The sequence below is a fragment of the Orbicella franksi genome, chromosome 6 (assembly GCF_964199315.1).
Source record: "Orbicella franksi chromosome 6, jaOrbFran1.1, whole genome shotgun sequence".
NCBI lineage: Eukaryota > Metazoa > Cnidaria > Anthozoa > Scleractinia > Merulinidae > Orbicella > Orbicella franksi.
The window spans coordinates 6,103,102-6,119,399 of record NC_138150.1 but is presented as its reverse complement, the minus strand read 5'-3'; the positions used below and the strand labels follow the sequence as shown (position 1 = coordinate 6,119,399).

At 40.5% G+C, this 16,298-nt stretch overlaps 1 protein-coding gene across 3 annotated transcripts; it reads left to right on the top strand.

Annotated features, from left to right (window-relative positions):
* The first annotated feature begins 45 nt into the window (after nucleotides 1-45).
* Nucleotides 46-14,680, top strand: LOC145488956 (carboxy-terminal kinesin 2-like). Of its 3 annotated transcripts, XM_081467812.1 has the most exons (13): nucleotides 46-434; nucleotides 898-972; nucleotides 1,673-1,819; nucleotides 3,954-4,233; nucleotides 4,892-5,082; nucleotides 5,873-6,121; nucleotides 7,079-7,372; nucleotides 8,251-8,535; nucleotides 10,461-10,637; nucleotides 10,930-11,068; nucleotides 11,586-11,799; nucleotides 12,626-12,701; nucleotides 13,097-14,680. In XM_081467812.1, exons 2-13 carry the CDS (start codon nucleotides 949-951, stop codon nucleotides 13,142-13,144), a joined length of 2,124 nt encoding a protein of 707 aa, XP_081323938.1. In that variant the 5' UTR covers nucleotides 46-434; nucleotides 898-948; the 3' UTR covers nucleotides 13,145-14,680. The 3 variants fall into 3 exon arrangements, with proteins under 3 accessions (XP_081323938.1, XP_081323939.1, XP_081323940.1); XM_081467813.1 differs by having other exon boundaries at nucleotides 46-972; XM_081467814.1 differs by lacking the exons at nucleotides 11,586-11,799; nucleotides 12,626-12,701; nucleotides 13,097-14,680 and having other exon boundaries at nucleotides 10,930-11,563.
* Nucleotides 14,681-16,298: the final 1,618 nt, after the last annotated feature.

The window sequence follows — 16,298 nt, the reverse complement described above, 5'->3', positions numbered from 1 at the left end:
GAAACCGTTGTTTATTATTTTATGATGTTTGCTTTAGAACTGTTTTTCAAAGAATCAGGGAGCGTTGCCTCTAAAATTACTACTAAGCGCATTATCAGACGACAGCTTTTTAAATTCAATCAGGATTCTGATCGAGAAATTTTTTATTTCATTTTATTTTCTCTATTTTTATTTTCTTTGTTTCTTTTTCTTTCCAATTCATTCGCACCCAGAATTCCTTGCACTGTTTGCGGGAAGTTCAAATTTCCAAACAACCAATCACATGAACGAAAAGTTCGTTTATCGTCTTCAGCGAGTTTTTGAACTGACTGCAAAGAAGAAACGTGTCTACTTTTACGCGGTTGCTGATCGCCTTAGCTTTTAGTTTTATAAGTTCTCTTCAGCCGTGTTGTTAGTTTTTACGAGTTCATTTCTGGATACCTGCCTACGTTTTGGTAAGTCCTTTGACATGAAGCTCGCACTCTGTCTGGCGAGCCGCCATGTTGCATTGGTCAGTTGTGGTCTGAATGTGATGCCTGCACTCTCAGGGCGTTTTGAAAGGTTGAGTCACCACCGACTCTTCGTCTCTTATTAAATTGAAATCTTATTTCATTTTTCTATTCCTTATTTTCATAATCTTGGTATTATCATGAGACCAAAACAAATTCCAAATCTTCAAAGAAATGTGCATTTGTCTTTGAGCTCGCTCGTTGCACGATCTTTTGATCCAAGAATCGTTCGTTAGCTTACTGATAATGTTATTCACTAAATGCTGATGATTAGAGAGAAATCGAAAAGGGACTGGATATATGAAGTGTGTCTTGATGAAACAAATCTTTTCCTCGTTAAAATCTGTGAAGTGAAAAAAAATTACCATAAGGTTGTTTGCTTACATAACCTGCTTTGTATCTTCTTTAGACATTCATTGGTTTTTACATGTACTGAGCCCAAGACTAGAAGCAGTGAAAAATGGATGTTACCGAAGTGCAAGTGGTAAGTTACTGTAATATACAGTTTCCACACTGGAACCAATAATTGAAACTTATAAAAACTAGTTCTGCATTCAATACTGTCAAATAAAATTAGTATGCTTACTACACTGTGCATAAGACCCAACTGCATGAAGATTATGGATGCCTTTCATGAAACAAAAAACTACAGAAAATATATGCATGCATGTTTACATGGGCTGCTGCAATCATGAGAACATTTTTGAGGGAATTCAAAAAACTGGAGCTATTTGCAAGCATTTTCGTATTCTCCCAAACTTTCAAATGTATTTCCAGTAGACTTTTCTAAATGAAGCCAAAAATTTCATTACGAACAGCCTGGCGAACAAAGTGTGAAACAAAAGCTGGAAATCCATCTGTGTTCGCAGTCAACATGACAAGTTGTCTGATCAAACTCTTAGGACTGATATGAATTTTAATGCATGTTCTGTTCTAACTGTCTATCTTGATGTATGATTGGGCAGTTGAACCTTGTTATCTTGAAATCAGTTATCATGAATTCCTCACAATCTGAAACACAAACTCAAATTAGTCTCCTCTGGATAATTTATTTGCTATTGGCTATCTTTAACCCCTGCCATCTTGAACTGTTTATTGTTTCCCTCCATGCTTCAAATTAGTAAGGTTCAACAGTATATGCAGCACTGCTGTTTGACTATAAAACCCCCTTTTACTTTCTTCAGCGTTCCCCATTATCAACTCAAGATCAAAATATCATGGCCAGCAGGCAAATGGTCAAGCCCAAATTTGTCAGTAGACTGAGACCACCATCAGCTGTCAAGAGGCCTCGTGAACAGGCATTCACTAATTCTGCTCCACCCAACTGTGAGGTTTGTATGCAGGACTAAGATTGAATAGAATGTATTCTATCTTAAAGTGGGACTATGACGAAAATCGCATCTCTCCTATCTAAAGCATTTTAGAACATAAACAAGTAGTCTGTATGAGAAGAAAAATGCGGTTCACCATTTTCAAATGTCTCTTTTCGTTCCTGAGATATTCAAGTTTTTAAAATATGCAAATTAGCCAAATGATGGAACGTCATACACTCAACCAAATTTTGATCAAATATGATGAAGAAAGATATCTCAGCCAATTTGTATCAGATATGTTTGATTCTTTGCAGTAAGACTCTACTAAATGTGCTCCACAATACGAGCTTAACAGTTTTGTTACCATGGCAACATACTGGGTTCCAGACTTCTCCAATATTAAAAGCTTTTCTGGCCACCTTTGGCGATCCATTTTGATATTTGCTAATGGTGCCTCATATGCACAATCCAGCAAGCATATAAATATGTTAGGTCGCGTTCATGACCTTGCTTAACATTTTTCAAGCTGAAAATCACTAACATATTGAAATCAAGTGGGTGGGAACTGGAAAAGAGTGAGTTGCCATGGGAACAGAATTTTTTACAGCCGTAGGTGTATTTCCTGTAGAACAATTAGCCTACCAAGTTTCAATGGATTCTGCTGCAAAATGACCAAGATAGCTCCATTTATATATTTAATATAATATGGGGTTGAGTGTATGACGTCATCAGACATCTCATTTGCATATTTTACACATTTTTCAAACTTAAATATCTCCAGAACTAATGCAGATATTTGAAAATGGTAAATGGCAATTTTATTCTTTCATGGAATTCTATGTGATACACCTAAAAAATCAAGAGGTAAAAATTTGATCATAGTACCACTTTTCAGATGCCACACTTTGCATACTCAATTCTTGATTCTCTCCATACCTAAGATACAAGAGAAATTTGATTTCAATTCAATCTGAAAAATTCCTTACAATTGACTATAACCTGTGATCATGCATTCTTATTGCTTGCAGTGAAGGGAGAGAGGTAAAGTAAGAAACACCTGATACAATTGCTAGATGAGTCGTCTGTAAATCCGTATTTTTTCTCTCTCTCTCACCACCACAAAAAATCAATGCCTGAACACAGACTGTCAATAGTTTCCAGCACATTCCAAAACTTAGATTTTGATGAGTCATTATAACCACTCTTTATCAATTCATGCTACAGTCGTGGTGTCAACAAACCGCCCAATCAATTGTGAACATGTTATTATCATTTTCTTGACACACTATTGTACCACAGCAACAGGCTACTTCCTGTCCCTTAAGGAGCATTAAGGTACATCAATCAGTGTCCTCCACCTCACACAAAATATTACTTGTTAAAAACACAGAAAGATAGTCTAAATCAGTGGTAAGGACTCCTCAATCACAGCACAGTCAAACCCCGAGTAAGCGGCCACCCTCTAGGAAATGTGAGGCGGTCACCTAATAGAGGTTGGCCTCTTAATACTGGTTTGTGCAATCACTTCAAGACAGTCATAATAGGCAAGTGAAAGACAGAATCCACTCACCTGACTACAAAATCTCTTTGCCTGCTGCTATTACTGAATATTGGCTGATTTAGTACCCATCAAAGACAGCTGTCACATATTGCCAGCTGTCATGAAGTGCATTCCACAAGAGAGACACAGCTATAGGCATGTAAGGCATAAAGGCATATAGTAGCTATATGACTATTAGCATCAAGAGGTGCCTTGTAACTAGTAGCCTCCTGTACAGGTGATCCTTGGGTGTATCACGCAATCTTTCCTCCCTCACAAAAGATCATGTGATGCGCTTAAAAAGCATGTGCATAGAAGCACAGTGCAAAGAAAGCCGTATCCACTCTCCTGGGGCTAGCTGATTTTTCAGCCTGGCTACTGGATTCTGTCCTTTGCTTCCCTGACGGGTAAGAAGAAATTTTAAGTAAGGAATAAGTAATAAATATTTTGTGGGCTACTGAGAATAACATTCAGGCTAGTACATCATAGTTGCGGCTTTTGTTGTTGTTGTTATTATTGTTTTTGTTTTTTTTTTTGTTTGTTTTTTTTTAACGTGAGGAGGCTATGTAACTTGTTACTTGTTGGCATTTTGATAATACCCTTCCATTGCAGCCGCCGCCCAAAATGAAGAAATCCACATCCCAAACCTCTTTGAAGTCTGCCTCACAAGACAAAACAGTAACAACTAGGTCAGCTGTCTCTGCAACTTTAAGACGTCAAACTACAACGAGTACTGTGCGAAGAGTTGCCACCTCAACACAGGCTCGACCAGCAGCAGGACAACTATCTTCCGCGACCAAGAGACAGACTATAGCTTCTAAACCACCAACAAGTACAACTAGGAATGTTCATTCCAAGGCGCCCACCTCTGAACCATTGTCTGGTCTAAAAGGTAACTTTCTGAATGTTACAGTGTGTTTTGTAGACGAAAGGGCACTAAATGAACACGCACATTTAAGGGGGAGAATATTCTGGTCTCATACGTCAGGTAAGGAGAAAAGTGAAAGCTTTGATTTTATCAGATGTTTTTAGTTCGGATTTCGTCACGTTGATACTTCTAGAGAGTGATTTTCAATTGAGTGTCCTAAAACCAAACCAAAGTAATCACTCTAGCCAATCACAAAGGACACGGGCAATCCAGTGAGCCAATCAAAACTTCAAGTAATTACATGTAGCCGACGCAAAGCGCGGGAAAACGTGTGCGAACAAGTCACAATTGGTTTTGGTTTTACTTCTGATTGGTTGAAAAAGTGGCGCGAGTTTTTTAAGCCAATCGTGTGGCGTAGTTAGAGCTAAACCAATTACATTTCGTCACTCAAATACAAACAGCTCCGTCGACATGCGTTGTTTTTGGGTACACCTCTCTATTCCAAAGGAACCGCAAAGAAGCAATCCAAAGCCTTAAACTAATTGAAAAGACCTTTTTTGCGCTTTTTGTTATTCCTTCATCGAGAGCCAATGTCTTCTTTGAATTGTCTGTTTGCTTTTCGGGTTGAAGAATCCGTACTCACATACGCTAAGGACGTTAATTTTCCTCTTTTCTGTGTCAGGAAAGAAAAGGCCCGCTTGGGACTACAAAGGGAGACTGGAGGACATGGAGGAGTTGATGTTAAAGTCCAAATCTTACATGGAGGACATGACAAAGACAATTGGCGATAACCAGGGTAGAATAGGATTTCTGGAATCTTTAAACAAACAACTCGAGGGTACAGTGCAAGTCAAACATCAACAAACGGAAGAGGTAGCTTTTACTTCTGTGTGTCCTTTTGTTTTCTTTTCTTGGGCACACTGGGCCAGAGCCATATCACAGTTTTCCCCAAATGCGTTTTCATAGTTGACGCTCCAGAAATAACATTTTTGTTTTCATTCCATTAAAGGCTGATTGAGAATCCGATGGTATTTTTTTAATCTAAAATTCGCACTTCGCTATCGACTGTTAACGCTAACCCCATATACAGATAGATAGTCTGAGTAATTGACACTGGACACTCCGTGGACGATTGAGAGGTAAAATAATTCTCTTTTCCAAGACAGTAGACTGTCTGGACGAAGAAAAACAACGGACGTACGCACCTCTCTTTAATTCTCTTTTTATCCCTCTTTTCCTATTCCGTGCTTTCTTCCTCTCCTCCTTCCGTTCACTTTTTTCGTCCTTTCTCATTCACGTATCGGCTTGCTCAATCCTTTTATTCTCTCACTATGCTGTTTATTCGCTGATAACCTTGTAAACTCATTTATCAGCTAGTTCGTCTTTCAGTAACGTAGCCAGTATGAGGCAAATCGAGGCACTTGCCTCAGCCATTTTTTCGTTTCTGTAGTTCCTTTTTTGAGGAAAGTTAAAAAGCTTCTAATTACCCATAGGAAGAGAATTTAACTATGGAAATTGCCTCGGTCATAATTTTTTCATAGACATTTGCCTCAGTCTTAATTTTTTTTCTGTCTGAAGCCCTGATTTTCATTCGTAAAAGTAGATTTTGTGCGTTTTCCAAGTACGGTCCTGATTTCCATCCTTTTTCACCTTTTCTTGTAAGGCCACAGCGAAGATTCAGGATCTTCAGTTCAAAATCACCAACGCCGAGGAAGAAGTGAGATCTCTTCAACTGAAACACGAGTTCGAACTAGAAGTTGAGAAAAGGGCCAAGAAATGTCTACAACAAGAAAAAGACTCGCTTGAAAATGAGCTGAACATCTCCAAACAAGAGGTCATAGCCCTGAAATCGACTGTGGCGAAAATGACGGCTGATTCCCTGGGTATAACCACTGAGTTACAGGCCACAAAGGTCGGTTTACTTTTGTCTATAGGGTTCATTATCTGTTCCCAATATACTCCTCGTTTACTCTCTTATTGTCTTTTCTGTTCTCCGTAAGTTTTCCCTTCGCGTAAAAGGAGTTTAGTCAAGGTGTTTTGAGTTACTTTGGCCAATGGCCACGTACAAAACTGCCTTGAAATTGAAGGAAACCTGAAAATAATAGTTTATTAAGGTAGAAAAACACCAAAAAGATAAATTTAAATCATAAAGTTACAAGGATGGAGAAGATTAACACGGATTACAAACGACGGACTTGGGAACTTTAGCCTGACGAGTCGCCTCTCATCGCGTCCTCTTTTTAACGCGTTCATCAACAGCGTAAAAAACGTCAAAGATTCGACAAAAAAAATCCGTACTGCCGATGACCTACAACTACACAGATCCGTGCGATTTCTCTGATTGGTTGTAGCTCGAGTACCAATTTTCGCGCGCAATCAACAACCAATCAGAGACAACGCACGGATCTCTACAGAGCAACGTCATCATTGTAGAATGTTTTAGCTCGAATTCGTTTTAGCTGTCTCCAGGTCCCTCAAGAAGCGTCCACACTACTTCGGAGAAATTTGAAAACGCAGCTTTTTTTTTCTGTGGTAGGGCCTACCGTCCACACTGATCCGTCCCGAAAACGGAGCTTTCTGGAAAACGCTCTTCCAACCGGAGGAATTTGAAAATTCCGGCCTTGCGTTTTCGTCTGGACGGAAAACGTTTTGAAAACGGAGCTTTTCGAAAACGATTGTGTCAGGATAGTCATGCGATTTCCGTGACCGAGTTTTCCTCAAACACAAATCCAAAATGACCGGTGATTGTTGTGTTTTCAAATTCCACCGGCGTAATGTGGACGGCGTCTCACTCCATTCACAAGGACATGAGCGCCCTAGCAAATAACTCTACTCATTCAAAATATCACCATTGACGTCTTTCCAAAAGGTCAATCTTGAAAAAATCCTCAACGAAAGTCAACAAAAAAGCGAGACAATAGCAAAACTCGAAGAGACGATACGGGGTCTTCGAGAACACGTGGCTGGTCTGGAATCCAAACTGCGTTCCGAAGAAACGATCCGGCGTGAGCTTCATAACACCATTCAGGAGTTGAAAGGCAACATCCGGGTTTTCTGTCGCGTGCGGCCCATGCTGACGTCAGAAGAAAGTCAGCGGCCGTGCGTGTTTTCCTTTGGACAGGACGAGAGGGAACTGGTAGTGGAACCAACGTCGCCGAATGAGGTGAGGTCTCTTCTGTAATTCTACTGCCGCTAGTAACGCTTTCTGTCACTTCAAATCTCGCGTTTTTCTTTAGCTCGTGAAAAGGCTCCCGGCGAGGACACAAAACAATTAGGAGAACAAAGCAAACTGAGCCATTTTTTCCTCCCCAAATTGCTCTCGTTTCTCGCTCCCGTTTTTGGACGCCCTGTAAGCCAATCAGGAGCCTGGTTACAGGCTACCCTCCCTTCAAGTTTGCAGCCAACATTTGTAACTGTACGTGCAAAACTGTTGACCACAAAATGCTTCCAAATATTTCAAATATAGTCGAACCTCCCTAAAACGACCACCCAAAATGCCAAGCCTAGGTGGTCGCTTACGAGAGCTTCGACCATATTGGGTCAAAATCTTGCCATATTAGCATATGGTAACTGCAGAGGCTTATCCCATGTTTTAAATGTTTTATTAACATGAAAAGTTAATTTCGAGAAAGAAACCCTGTCTTCCCACTGAAAAATTTCCGTCTCTTGCACTACCCAGGAATGCGATAATGTTACAACACCTTATGCTATCGTCGCCCTATTATCTGTCAAGTGGTCGCTTACGGGAGGTTAAAAACAAAAGAAAATTTCAAATTTTTAGCTCTAAAAGTGTTCGCGGTTGCTTAAGAGAAATGGTCGCTTACAAGAGGTTCCAAGTATAGTGATCTGACTTGAAAACTTTTGGTATTTTAGAAAACTGGTCGCTGAGGAGAGGTGGTCGCAACCAGAGGTTCGACTGTATTTCTAAATGGTTTAAAATATTTCAAAATGCTTCAAAGGATGGTAAAGCCAGACTTTAGTTTCCTTGTCATCAAAATATTTTCGCCAAAATATTCACGTTTGGTTTTTATCATCCAACAGAGTATTTGCGGAACCAAAAAAGCCGTCCCTAAGCACGAATTCGCCTTCGACAGGGTGTTTACTCCTTCTTCAAGTCAAGAGGATGTGTTCGGTGAAATATCACAGTTGATTCAATCAGCTTTGGACGGTTACAATGTCTGTATATTCGCATATGGACAGACAGGCTCGGGAAAAACATACACCATGGAGGGGAACACTGCGGACCACGATAAACAGGGAATGATTCCGAGGGCCATGGAACAAGTGTTCCGGACGTCCCAGGACCTCAAAGAAAAGGGCTGGCAGGTGAGCAACGATTATAGGCGCGCTTTCTGTTACGTTTGGGCTACCTACTTCATTATGTCCAGAAATGCAGGCAGTAACGAAAATGGCAGATTTGACGAAATTTTGTCGAACTGAGTGAATGTTCATGGATTTGACGATTTTGACGAATTTTTGTCAAATTCGTCAAAGCAAAATCAGCTTAAAATCAGCTCGGCAAAGTCGACGATTTTGACGAATTTTTGCCAGCCATGTCTATGCAAATTATCTCATGAGAAATGGCCCTAACATGTTAGCGAATTTAACGATTTTTATGCAAATTACATTATCAGAGATGGGCCTAACAAGCTGACAAATTTGACGATTTTTATGCAGCAATCTTAGCAAAAATTTCGTCAGAATCGACACTCGCCAAATTCGTCATTTTCGCCGTATTCTTCAACTTTTTGGGGCTCTTCTAGCCAGATCATATCTATTCACTCGCATAACTTTGTCAACAACCTTGGCAAAATTTCGTCAGAATCGTCGCTTTCGCCCAAATTTCCACAGATTCACAAATTTCGCCAAATCCGTCAAAATCGTCAACAAAATTTCGTCAAATCTGCCATTTTCGTTGCTTCCTACATTTCTGGACATATCTCACCTATTTTAAGCTTGTAGCTCGTTAGTAAATTTTCAGCGCTAAGAACCGTCGTTTTCATCTAAGCGTGGACACGTGACGGAAAAAAAATGTTCTAATTGGGTGCAAAGATGACAAGTTTCTCTGTCAAACATTTGAGGTTTAAACGGCGTACTTATGTGTAGTTGAACGTTGAATGCAAAACTTTCGACTTATTTCAGAAGAGGAATGCCTAGCTTGAAGTTGCGCCCTTGTTAATTAATCAAAAACGTGAAATGCTTGGCTATCAAATATGTCACCCAATTAGAACATGTTGTTTCGTCGCATGTCCACGCTGAGATGAAGGTAAAGTGCAGAGAAGGAAATGCGAATGGGTGAAAAGTTTAACTAGAACTTGAACGAAATACCCTAGCGTGTTCTTCATTTCCAACTTTTCACCATCTTGAAAATCGTGCTGAACATAATCAAGTGGAATCCCGATTTTTCGATCCTCCCTTTTATTCGAAGTAACTTTGTACAGTCAATAAAAGTTAGGAGAAATCTATCCTCGATTTTTCGAACATTCCGATTGAAGTGTGTAATCTTATATAGGGAGAGAGAGCTGGCGTGATGGTCAGGGTTTGGGGAGCAAGGTTAGCGCAGTGGTGAGAGCGCTCGCCTCCCACTAATGTAGCCCGGGTTCGACTCCGGCCTGGTGTCAAATGTGGGTTGAGTTTGTTGTTGGTTCTCGCCTTGCTCCGAGGGTTTTTCTTCGGGTTCTCCCTCCACAAAAACTAACATCTCTAAATTCCAATTCGGCCCGCACGAAAACCAGCTAAGGCTGATGTGGCTTCCTCTCTAAATATTGTAATTTATGTAGTATTTATTTATTTATTTATTTATTTTGTGCTCTAGATCGACAGGTCTGGGTTTGAACCCTCGGCGAGGTCTTCAACTAAACACTTCCCTAGCCTTCTGAACATGCGGATTAGCAGGGCGGTGAGCGAAACACGATACACGAGCACGAAGCGCGAGTCGACAAAAATCCTTTACTACTCGCGCTTCGCGCTCGTGTATCACGCTTCGCGGTCTTCTCCGCTAATCCGCCTGTTCTGCAGGCTAACACTTCCCTCTCACTGTGCCTCTCCCCACCCAGATATGTCGATGGTTACTGGTGATCTAAATGTTCTGCAATTGACCAAAAATATTTCACCCAGGACTGGGAATGAGTAGAAATACTCTTACTCGCTTCATACAAGGGAACTCGGAGATAAAGGCCCACTGGTATTGCCATCCAGGCTTACCTTTAATTTATGAGCTTTCATTTTTATTCCTACTTTTCTCCTGTTAGTACGCCATTGAAGCCAGCTTCTTGGAGATCTACAATGAAACCATCAAAGACTTGCTGGGTTCAGGGGATGCCAATACAAAACACGAAATCAAACTTGTGAACCCAAGCAGCACGGGCGGGGCGTGCGAAGTGACAGTCACGAACGTCAAGACCGTGAATGTCACGTCAGAAACACAGGTTAGTAATGCAGAGTGACACATTGTTGTTTGACGGAAGGTTGTTGAGACCTTACAAAACGCAAACTTGTGTGACGAGCCTTGTGTTGCACTTTCTCTCCGAAAGGTGTGACGAGCGTGTGAGTATAAGACGAGTGAGAGGCTTGTACAAAACGTAACACAGCATTTCGAGTTAACCTTACCTGACGAACCTCGGCCAGTAGGTACATGATTATTAAAAAAAAAAACAGCAAGGGAAACTCTAATTTGAGATGACTGTTAGTAAGGGGAAGTGTTTGTGTTTTATTTTCCAGGTGTACAGTCTCTTGGAGAAGGCGACTCAGAACAGAGCTGTAGCCGCCACGCAGTGCAATGAACGATCCTCACGGAGTCACAGCGTCTTCAGATTAAAGCTTACCGGCGTAAATAATCTCACTGGTGAAAAATGCCAAGGTATAGAATACATTGAGCCAACAGACGTATGAACCTTTCTCCAGATTTTGCTTTCCTGCCTTGCACTGTAAGGATTTTGTTCCTGTCTCGCTCTCGCGTTGACCCCCCGAGCCTCGCTTTCACGCTGAAAGTTTGGTACCAATCTCCCGAGCGGCGAAAACCGACTTTTGACCGGACCACGGTATTTTGAGTTATTTTGGCCACATACAAAATTACCTTTAAATGGTAGGAAACCTGAAAATAACAGTTTGATAAGATGGAAAAACACCAAGGATATAATGATAAACCATAAAGGAACAAGGATTTCTAAAAATGAAGAAGATTAACACGGATTACAAACGACGAATTTGAAAAATTGAGGCTAATCTTTTCAACATGCACAAACCGTGACCGTGCTCCTTTAAGAGGTGCTAGCAAGTCCTGACCAAACGGAGTCGTAAGTAGACGCAAGTTTTCTACTTACGTCTCCGTTTGGCCAGGCCTGTAAGCTTACAATTTTGCCAACGTTCTCTTGTAGGAACTCTGAACCTTATTGACTTGGCGGGCTCTGAACGCTTGAGTCAGTCTTGTTCCACTGGGGAACGACTACGAGAAACGAAGAACATCAACAAGAGTTTGAGTAACTTGGGAAATGTTATCATGGCTCTGGCCAACAAAGAACAGCACATTCCGTACAGGAATTCGAAACTCACCTTCCTGTTACAAAACTCTCTTGGAGGAAACAGTAAAAGGTGAGATGTTGATACAAGACGCTTGTAGCACAGTTCTACACACTCTTGGAATAGTCCTGTTTCAAAAACTATAGAGCATATTCGTATTCTCGGTGTAGGACTGGAACTGGCTTGAAATGGAGGCTTATGCAGGGGAATGTCATTTACATTTGAAGGACTCCCCGCATTAGCCTCATTTGCAGGCTAGTTCCAGTCCAATACCGAGAATACGAATATGGCCTATTTAACCATAAGAAACATAAGTAAGAGCAATATCTGTCTACAACTCTGTGCATTGTTTCATCTTACGCTTCAGCACTGGAGCGAGATTTTTAAAACACTTTACGGGCGGTACAGGTTAACCAGAAACTGGAATATTCATCCGAAGAATCACGAGAATTGTTTGGGTAGTGGTTATGGGTAAAATCAAAATGGCGACAACACAGGACTGGTAAAAAATATATACGAATTAGGATTTATCAGTTATCCTATTAAACCTCGAAACTTGATAAAACAGACGAATCAGATACGCTCTCATTCCATCCCCGTGCAAGTGACCTCTGATGACGTAGCTCTAGAGTCACGTGCAGTGTCTCTGAAAGGTGTTTCTAGGGCGGGAAAAGTCGCAACCAATCAGAGGTCTTCCGCTTGTGGTGTCACGCCACCGAGAATAACCTGCGCGCGTGACAATCTCGCAAGCAATTTGAAGCGATTAAAATTCAACCCCATGACGAGCGAATAAAATCAGTTGGTGTACTGCACCAAAGTTCAAATTTTGGTTGATTTTGATAGTCTGTTATCCTTGCTCTGAAGTTGTCCTAATCATTAAATTTTATTCCCTCTACAGTTTGATGTTTGTAAATATTTCGCCAAAGGAAGAATCCCTTCAGGAGACACTTTGTTCCTTACGATTCGCCACCAAGGTAAAGTGATAGAGTAACTCATTTTTGCGTTGGAAACGTGCCTTTGCTTCGAATTTTAAAACTATTCTATCTGTTGTTGTTTTTCTTCTGAACGTTCAAAACAAACCTTGTCAGACATAAATACTTAAAGGAGCTTAGTCACGGTATTTTTGAGTTATTTGGGCCATGTACAAAACTACTTCTACTGAAGGAAACTTGAAAATAGTAGTTTACTGAGGTAGAAAAACACCAAATAGATAATAATAAACTATAAAGGAACAAGGAAGGTTAAGGATGGAGAAGATTAACACGGATTACAAACGACGAACTTGAAAAATTCGGCTAAACTTTTTAAGATGCGCAAACTGTGACGTAGCTCCTTTAACTTACAGTTTTTCTTTTTTTCTTTTCTCCAGGTGAACCAGTGTAACATTGGAACCGCGCAGAAAAAGGTTCTTAAGTAAATCGTGGAACCCAGAGCAAAGGGGCGGACCATCTTTTAAAATCCTGTACAATCTTTTTTATAATGAAAGGAGATTTGTAAAAGTTTCTGATATATATTGTAGATACAGCTTTTTAGTTTTCCAGTAGGCCGTAATTTACTTTTTATTTCAAACATAATGTGACCGATTACTGCAATGGAAATAGCAGGATTTTTTTCTTCGTTATGAAGAACGGCCTTCAAGCCGAGTGTCACGTGAAGCTGAAAGATTTAGTGTAATTTCCTGTTCATGGGAAAACCACGTTGGATATCAAATCATCAATCAGTCCTGATTTTGAATTTGATAAAGTAACACGGACAGCAATATAAACTTCGCTGTTGAAAACTGTGTAATTAAAAATACTAAACAATTGTAAAAATGGTTGCGATCCGATATTTTTATTTCAAACTGGGAACATGTTTGTATTCCCTACTTCTGTTGAACCCCCTCTTAACGACCAGCAGGGATCCGTTTTTCGAAAGCCTTGGAAACTTTTCGGGCCCACAAAGCAATTTTTAATTAATCAGCATCTGAAAACAGAGAGGTGTATACGCCTGAAACTTTTTGTATGAAGAGAATCTCTCTTCATATTAAAAATATGTGAGTAACACAGCTCTGTAATCATAAGGTTCTAGATTTTGTTACGGCTTTCCGGGTGCGAAAACGTTTCGGGACCTTCGAGAAACGGGCCTCAGGCCTGGCTTGATCAAAAGGTGGATAGTGTTATCCAGCCTTCGAACAACTGGACCCAGTCTGTGAAGCATAGTTCACACTAACGACCTAAGACAGGACATTATGCTTGCGGTGTAAACATCCTGACATAATGACATAATAGCAGCATAAAGCCTGGTTCACACTAGCGATGTAACGATATCGTCACGAACGACATAAAAAGGACGTTATCTCGACGTAAAAAGGACGTTATGTTTGTAGTGTGAACTTGTAGACATAATGACATATTAGCAACATAACAGCCTGAACATAACGACGTAAAGATAAAACTGATCTTTTCCTTATGTCGTTATGTCGATGTCGTTATGTCGCTAATGTGAACCAGGCCTAACAGAATGATACATAATGACGTAAGGGAAAAAAACTGATCTTCTTCTTGTTTTTATGTCGCTGGTATGAACCAGGACTTAGTAAATTCGTCGATGTTACGAGTAAAACGGGGCAGGCGGGGAGAGTGAGAGGGAATAGATGGAGGAGGTAGTGGGGAAAGTCGTTACCCTTCCTCGCGTACTTCGGCTATCCCTTCCCCGTTGTCCCTGCAATGCAGGCTACCAAACCTAGAATTTCTTCACAAATTTTCGCTGCTTATTATTCCAACTCTTACGAGATGAGACAGAAAAGAATAAGACGTATGTTTTCTATGTGGAGACTTCATGGCAGCGTTTATTTCTAACGTTAGAAAGGATGCACAAAAAGTAATTTCCCTCATCCCCTTAGGTGTCCTGCGCGGCACGATGAGGATAAGTAACAAGGTATACCCCAATCGGGAGCCTGTTCCATTCCTCCCCCCCCCCCCCCTACCCCCCATTAACCAAAAAAACCGATTCTTTCTTTTTATTAGTTAGTCTAGCAGGCACAAGAAAATCAGGCAATGCGACGACACCACGGGCCATTTTTCTTCTCGCTATGGCTAACCATGATGGCTCGTTCGCTTATTCGCTTGTTTTCGTCCGCACAACGCACGTGGAGCACGAAGCAACACGCGATATGCATGCGTGCGTGTCTTTATCGTGTAGTGTTCCTTCATTTCTCCTTGCAAGAAGATTTTTAGGCCAACGTAATTCCCATTCAGTTACCAAGCCTGAGTAGTTTATTATGGTTTACCCCAGAAAAAAAAAGTCTTTCTCACGCGCGCATGTCGTTCATTTACGCCGATTCCTTTGACTTGAGTGACGCGCGAGGCCGCGCCGCGCGTGTTAAGCGAGGCTTTCATATTTCACGTGTCCAACATTTTCGCGCGTTAAACTTGGCTGTTTTAAACAAAAGCAATAAAAGTTTTATGGTGATGAGAATTAATTTAATCTCAGAGCTAGTTTTAATATTTAGAAATCGTCCAAAAACAGGAAAAATTTTTTCTCTCGGCTAAAAATTAAAGCAGAATTGGAAAGGAAAAAACAAAGGATGAGAACATTTCCATATTCAAGACCAATTCTTTGTCCTTGATATTTTAATAACGTTTTGAACGGTATGACAAGAGCCGGGTCACAAAAACTAATGAAGTCCGCCAGTCAAGCGAATGATCAAACCCAAATTAAACAGATTAAAGTCGAAAAGTCAACGAGAAATGGAAAATTGGACAGGCATACAGTTTGATTGTTGAGACATCGGAATGTAGGGTTATAAAGTAGTGACAGATTTGAATAGCGTGTTATTGCACAATTTATGTAAATATAAAACGAAAAATATATAAAAGTTTTCACCGGCTCCGACTGAGTATCAATGCCATACCATTGTGATTTATGACTTGGCAGCCTTATTATCTGAACTGCTATACGATGCATAAGTGTCTCTGAAAAGTGAACTTTTCTCGCGTTTTACTGAGTCCATTTTGTCACAATTCCGCTATGAAGACTCAAGTGGGAAATTTTCATTGGAGATTTGGCTTATCTGAAGTTCTTTGACACAGCGAAACGAAAACAGACTTGCGGTGGGAAAGGAAATTATCAAAAATTATCAACTTGTATAAACTACCGACCAGTGAGAAGCCATATATTTGACAAACAGCATTCCTGTGTGAAATCTGGGTTCTTAGTGATTATTTTACTGATTAAAAATCACTTTTCCAGATCTCACTGTCAAGAGGCCTTAATTTAGAAGTCAGTGGATTAGAAAGAATTTTTCATATGCAATCGAATACAACAACCAGATGGTCGCCCTTTCTAGCAACCTTGCTGAGACGTATTTTGTTTTTCACAGTGGAAGCAAATTAGATAATTCCAATTGCTTGCATTTCGTGTTAAAAAGAAGAATAAGACAGTAGATTTACCTCTAGCGCGGGTGCATGCCGAGGAAAGTACTGTCCTCGCGTCGGTGTTTTTCAATTCTAAACAATGAGTGAATTTTGTGCCAACTTGAAGTTTATAAGGCTAAAATAACCGGTAAATCAGAAACATAGATGTAAGCC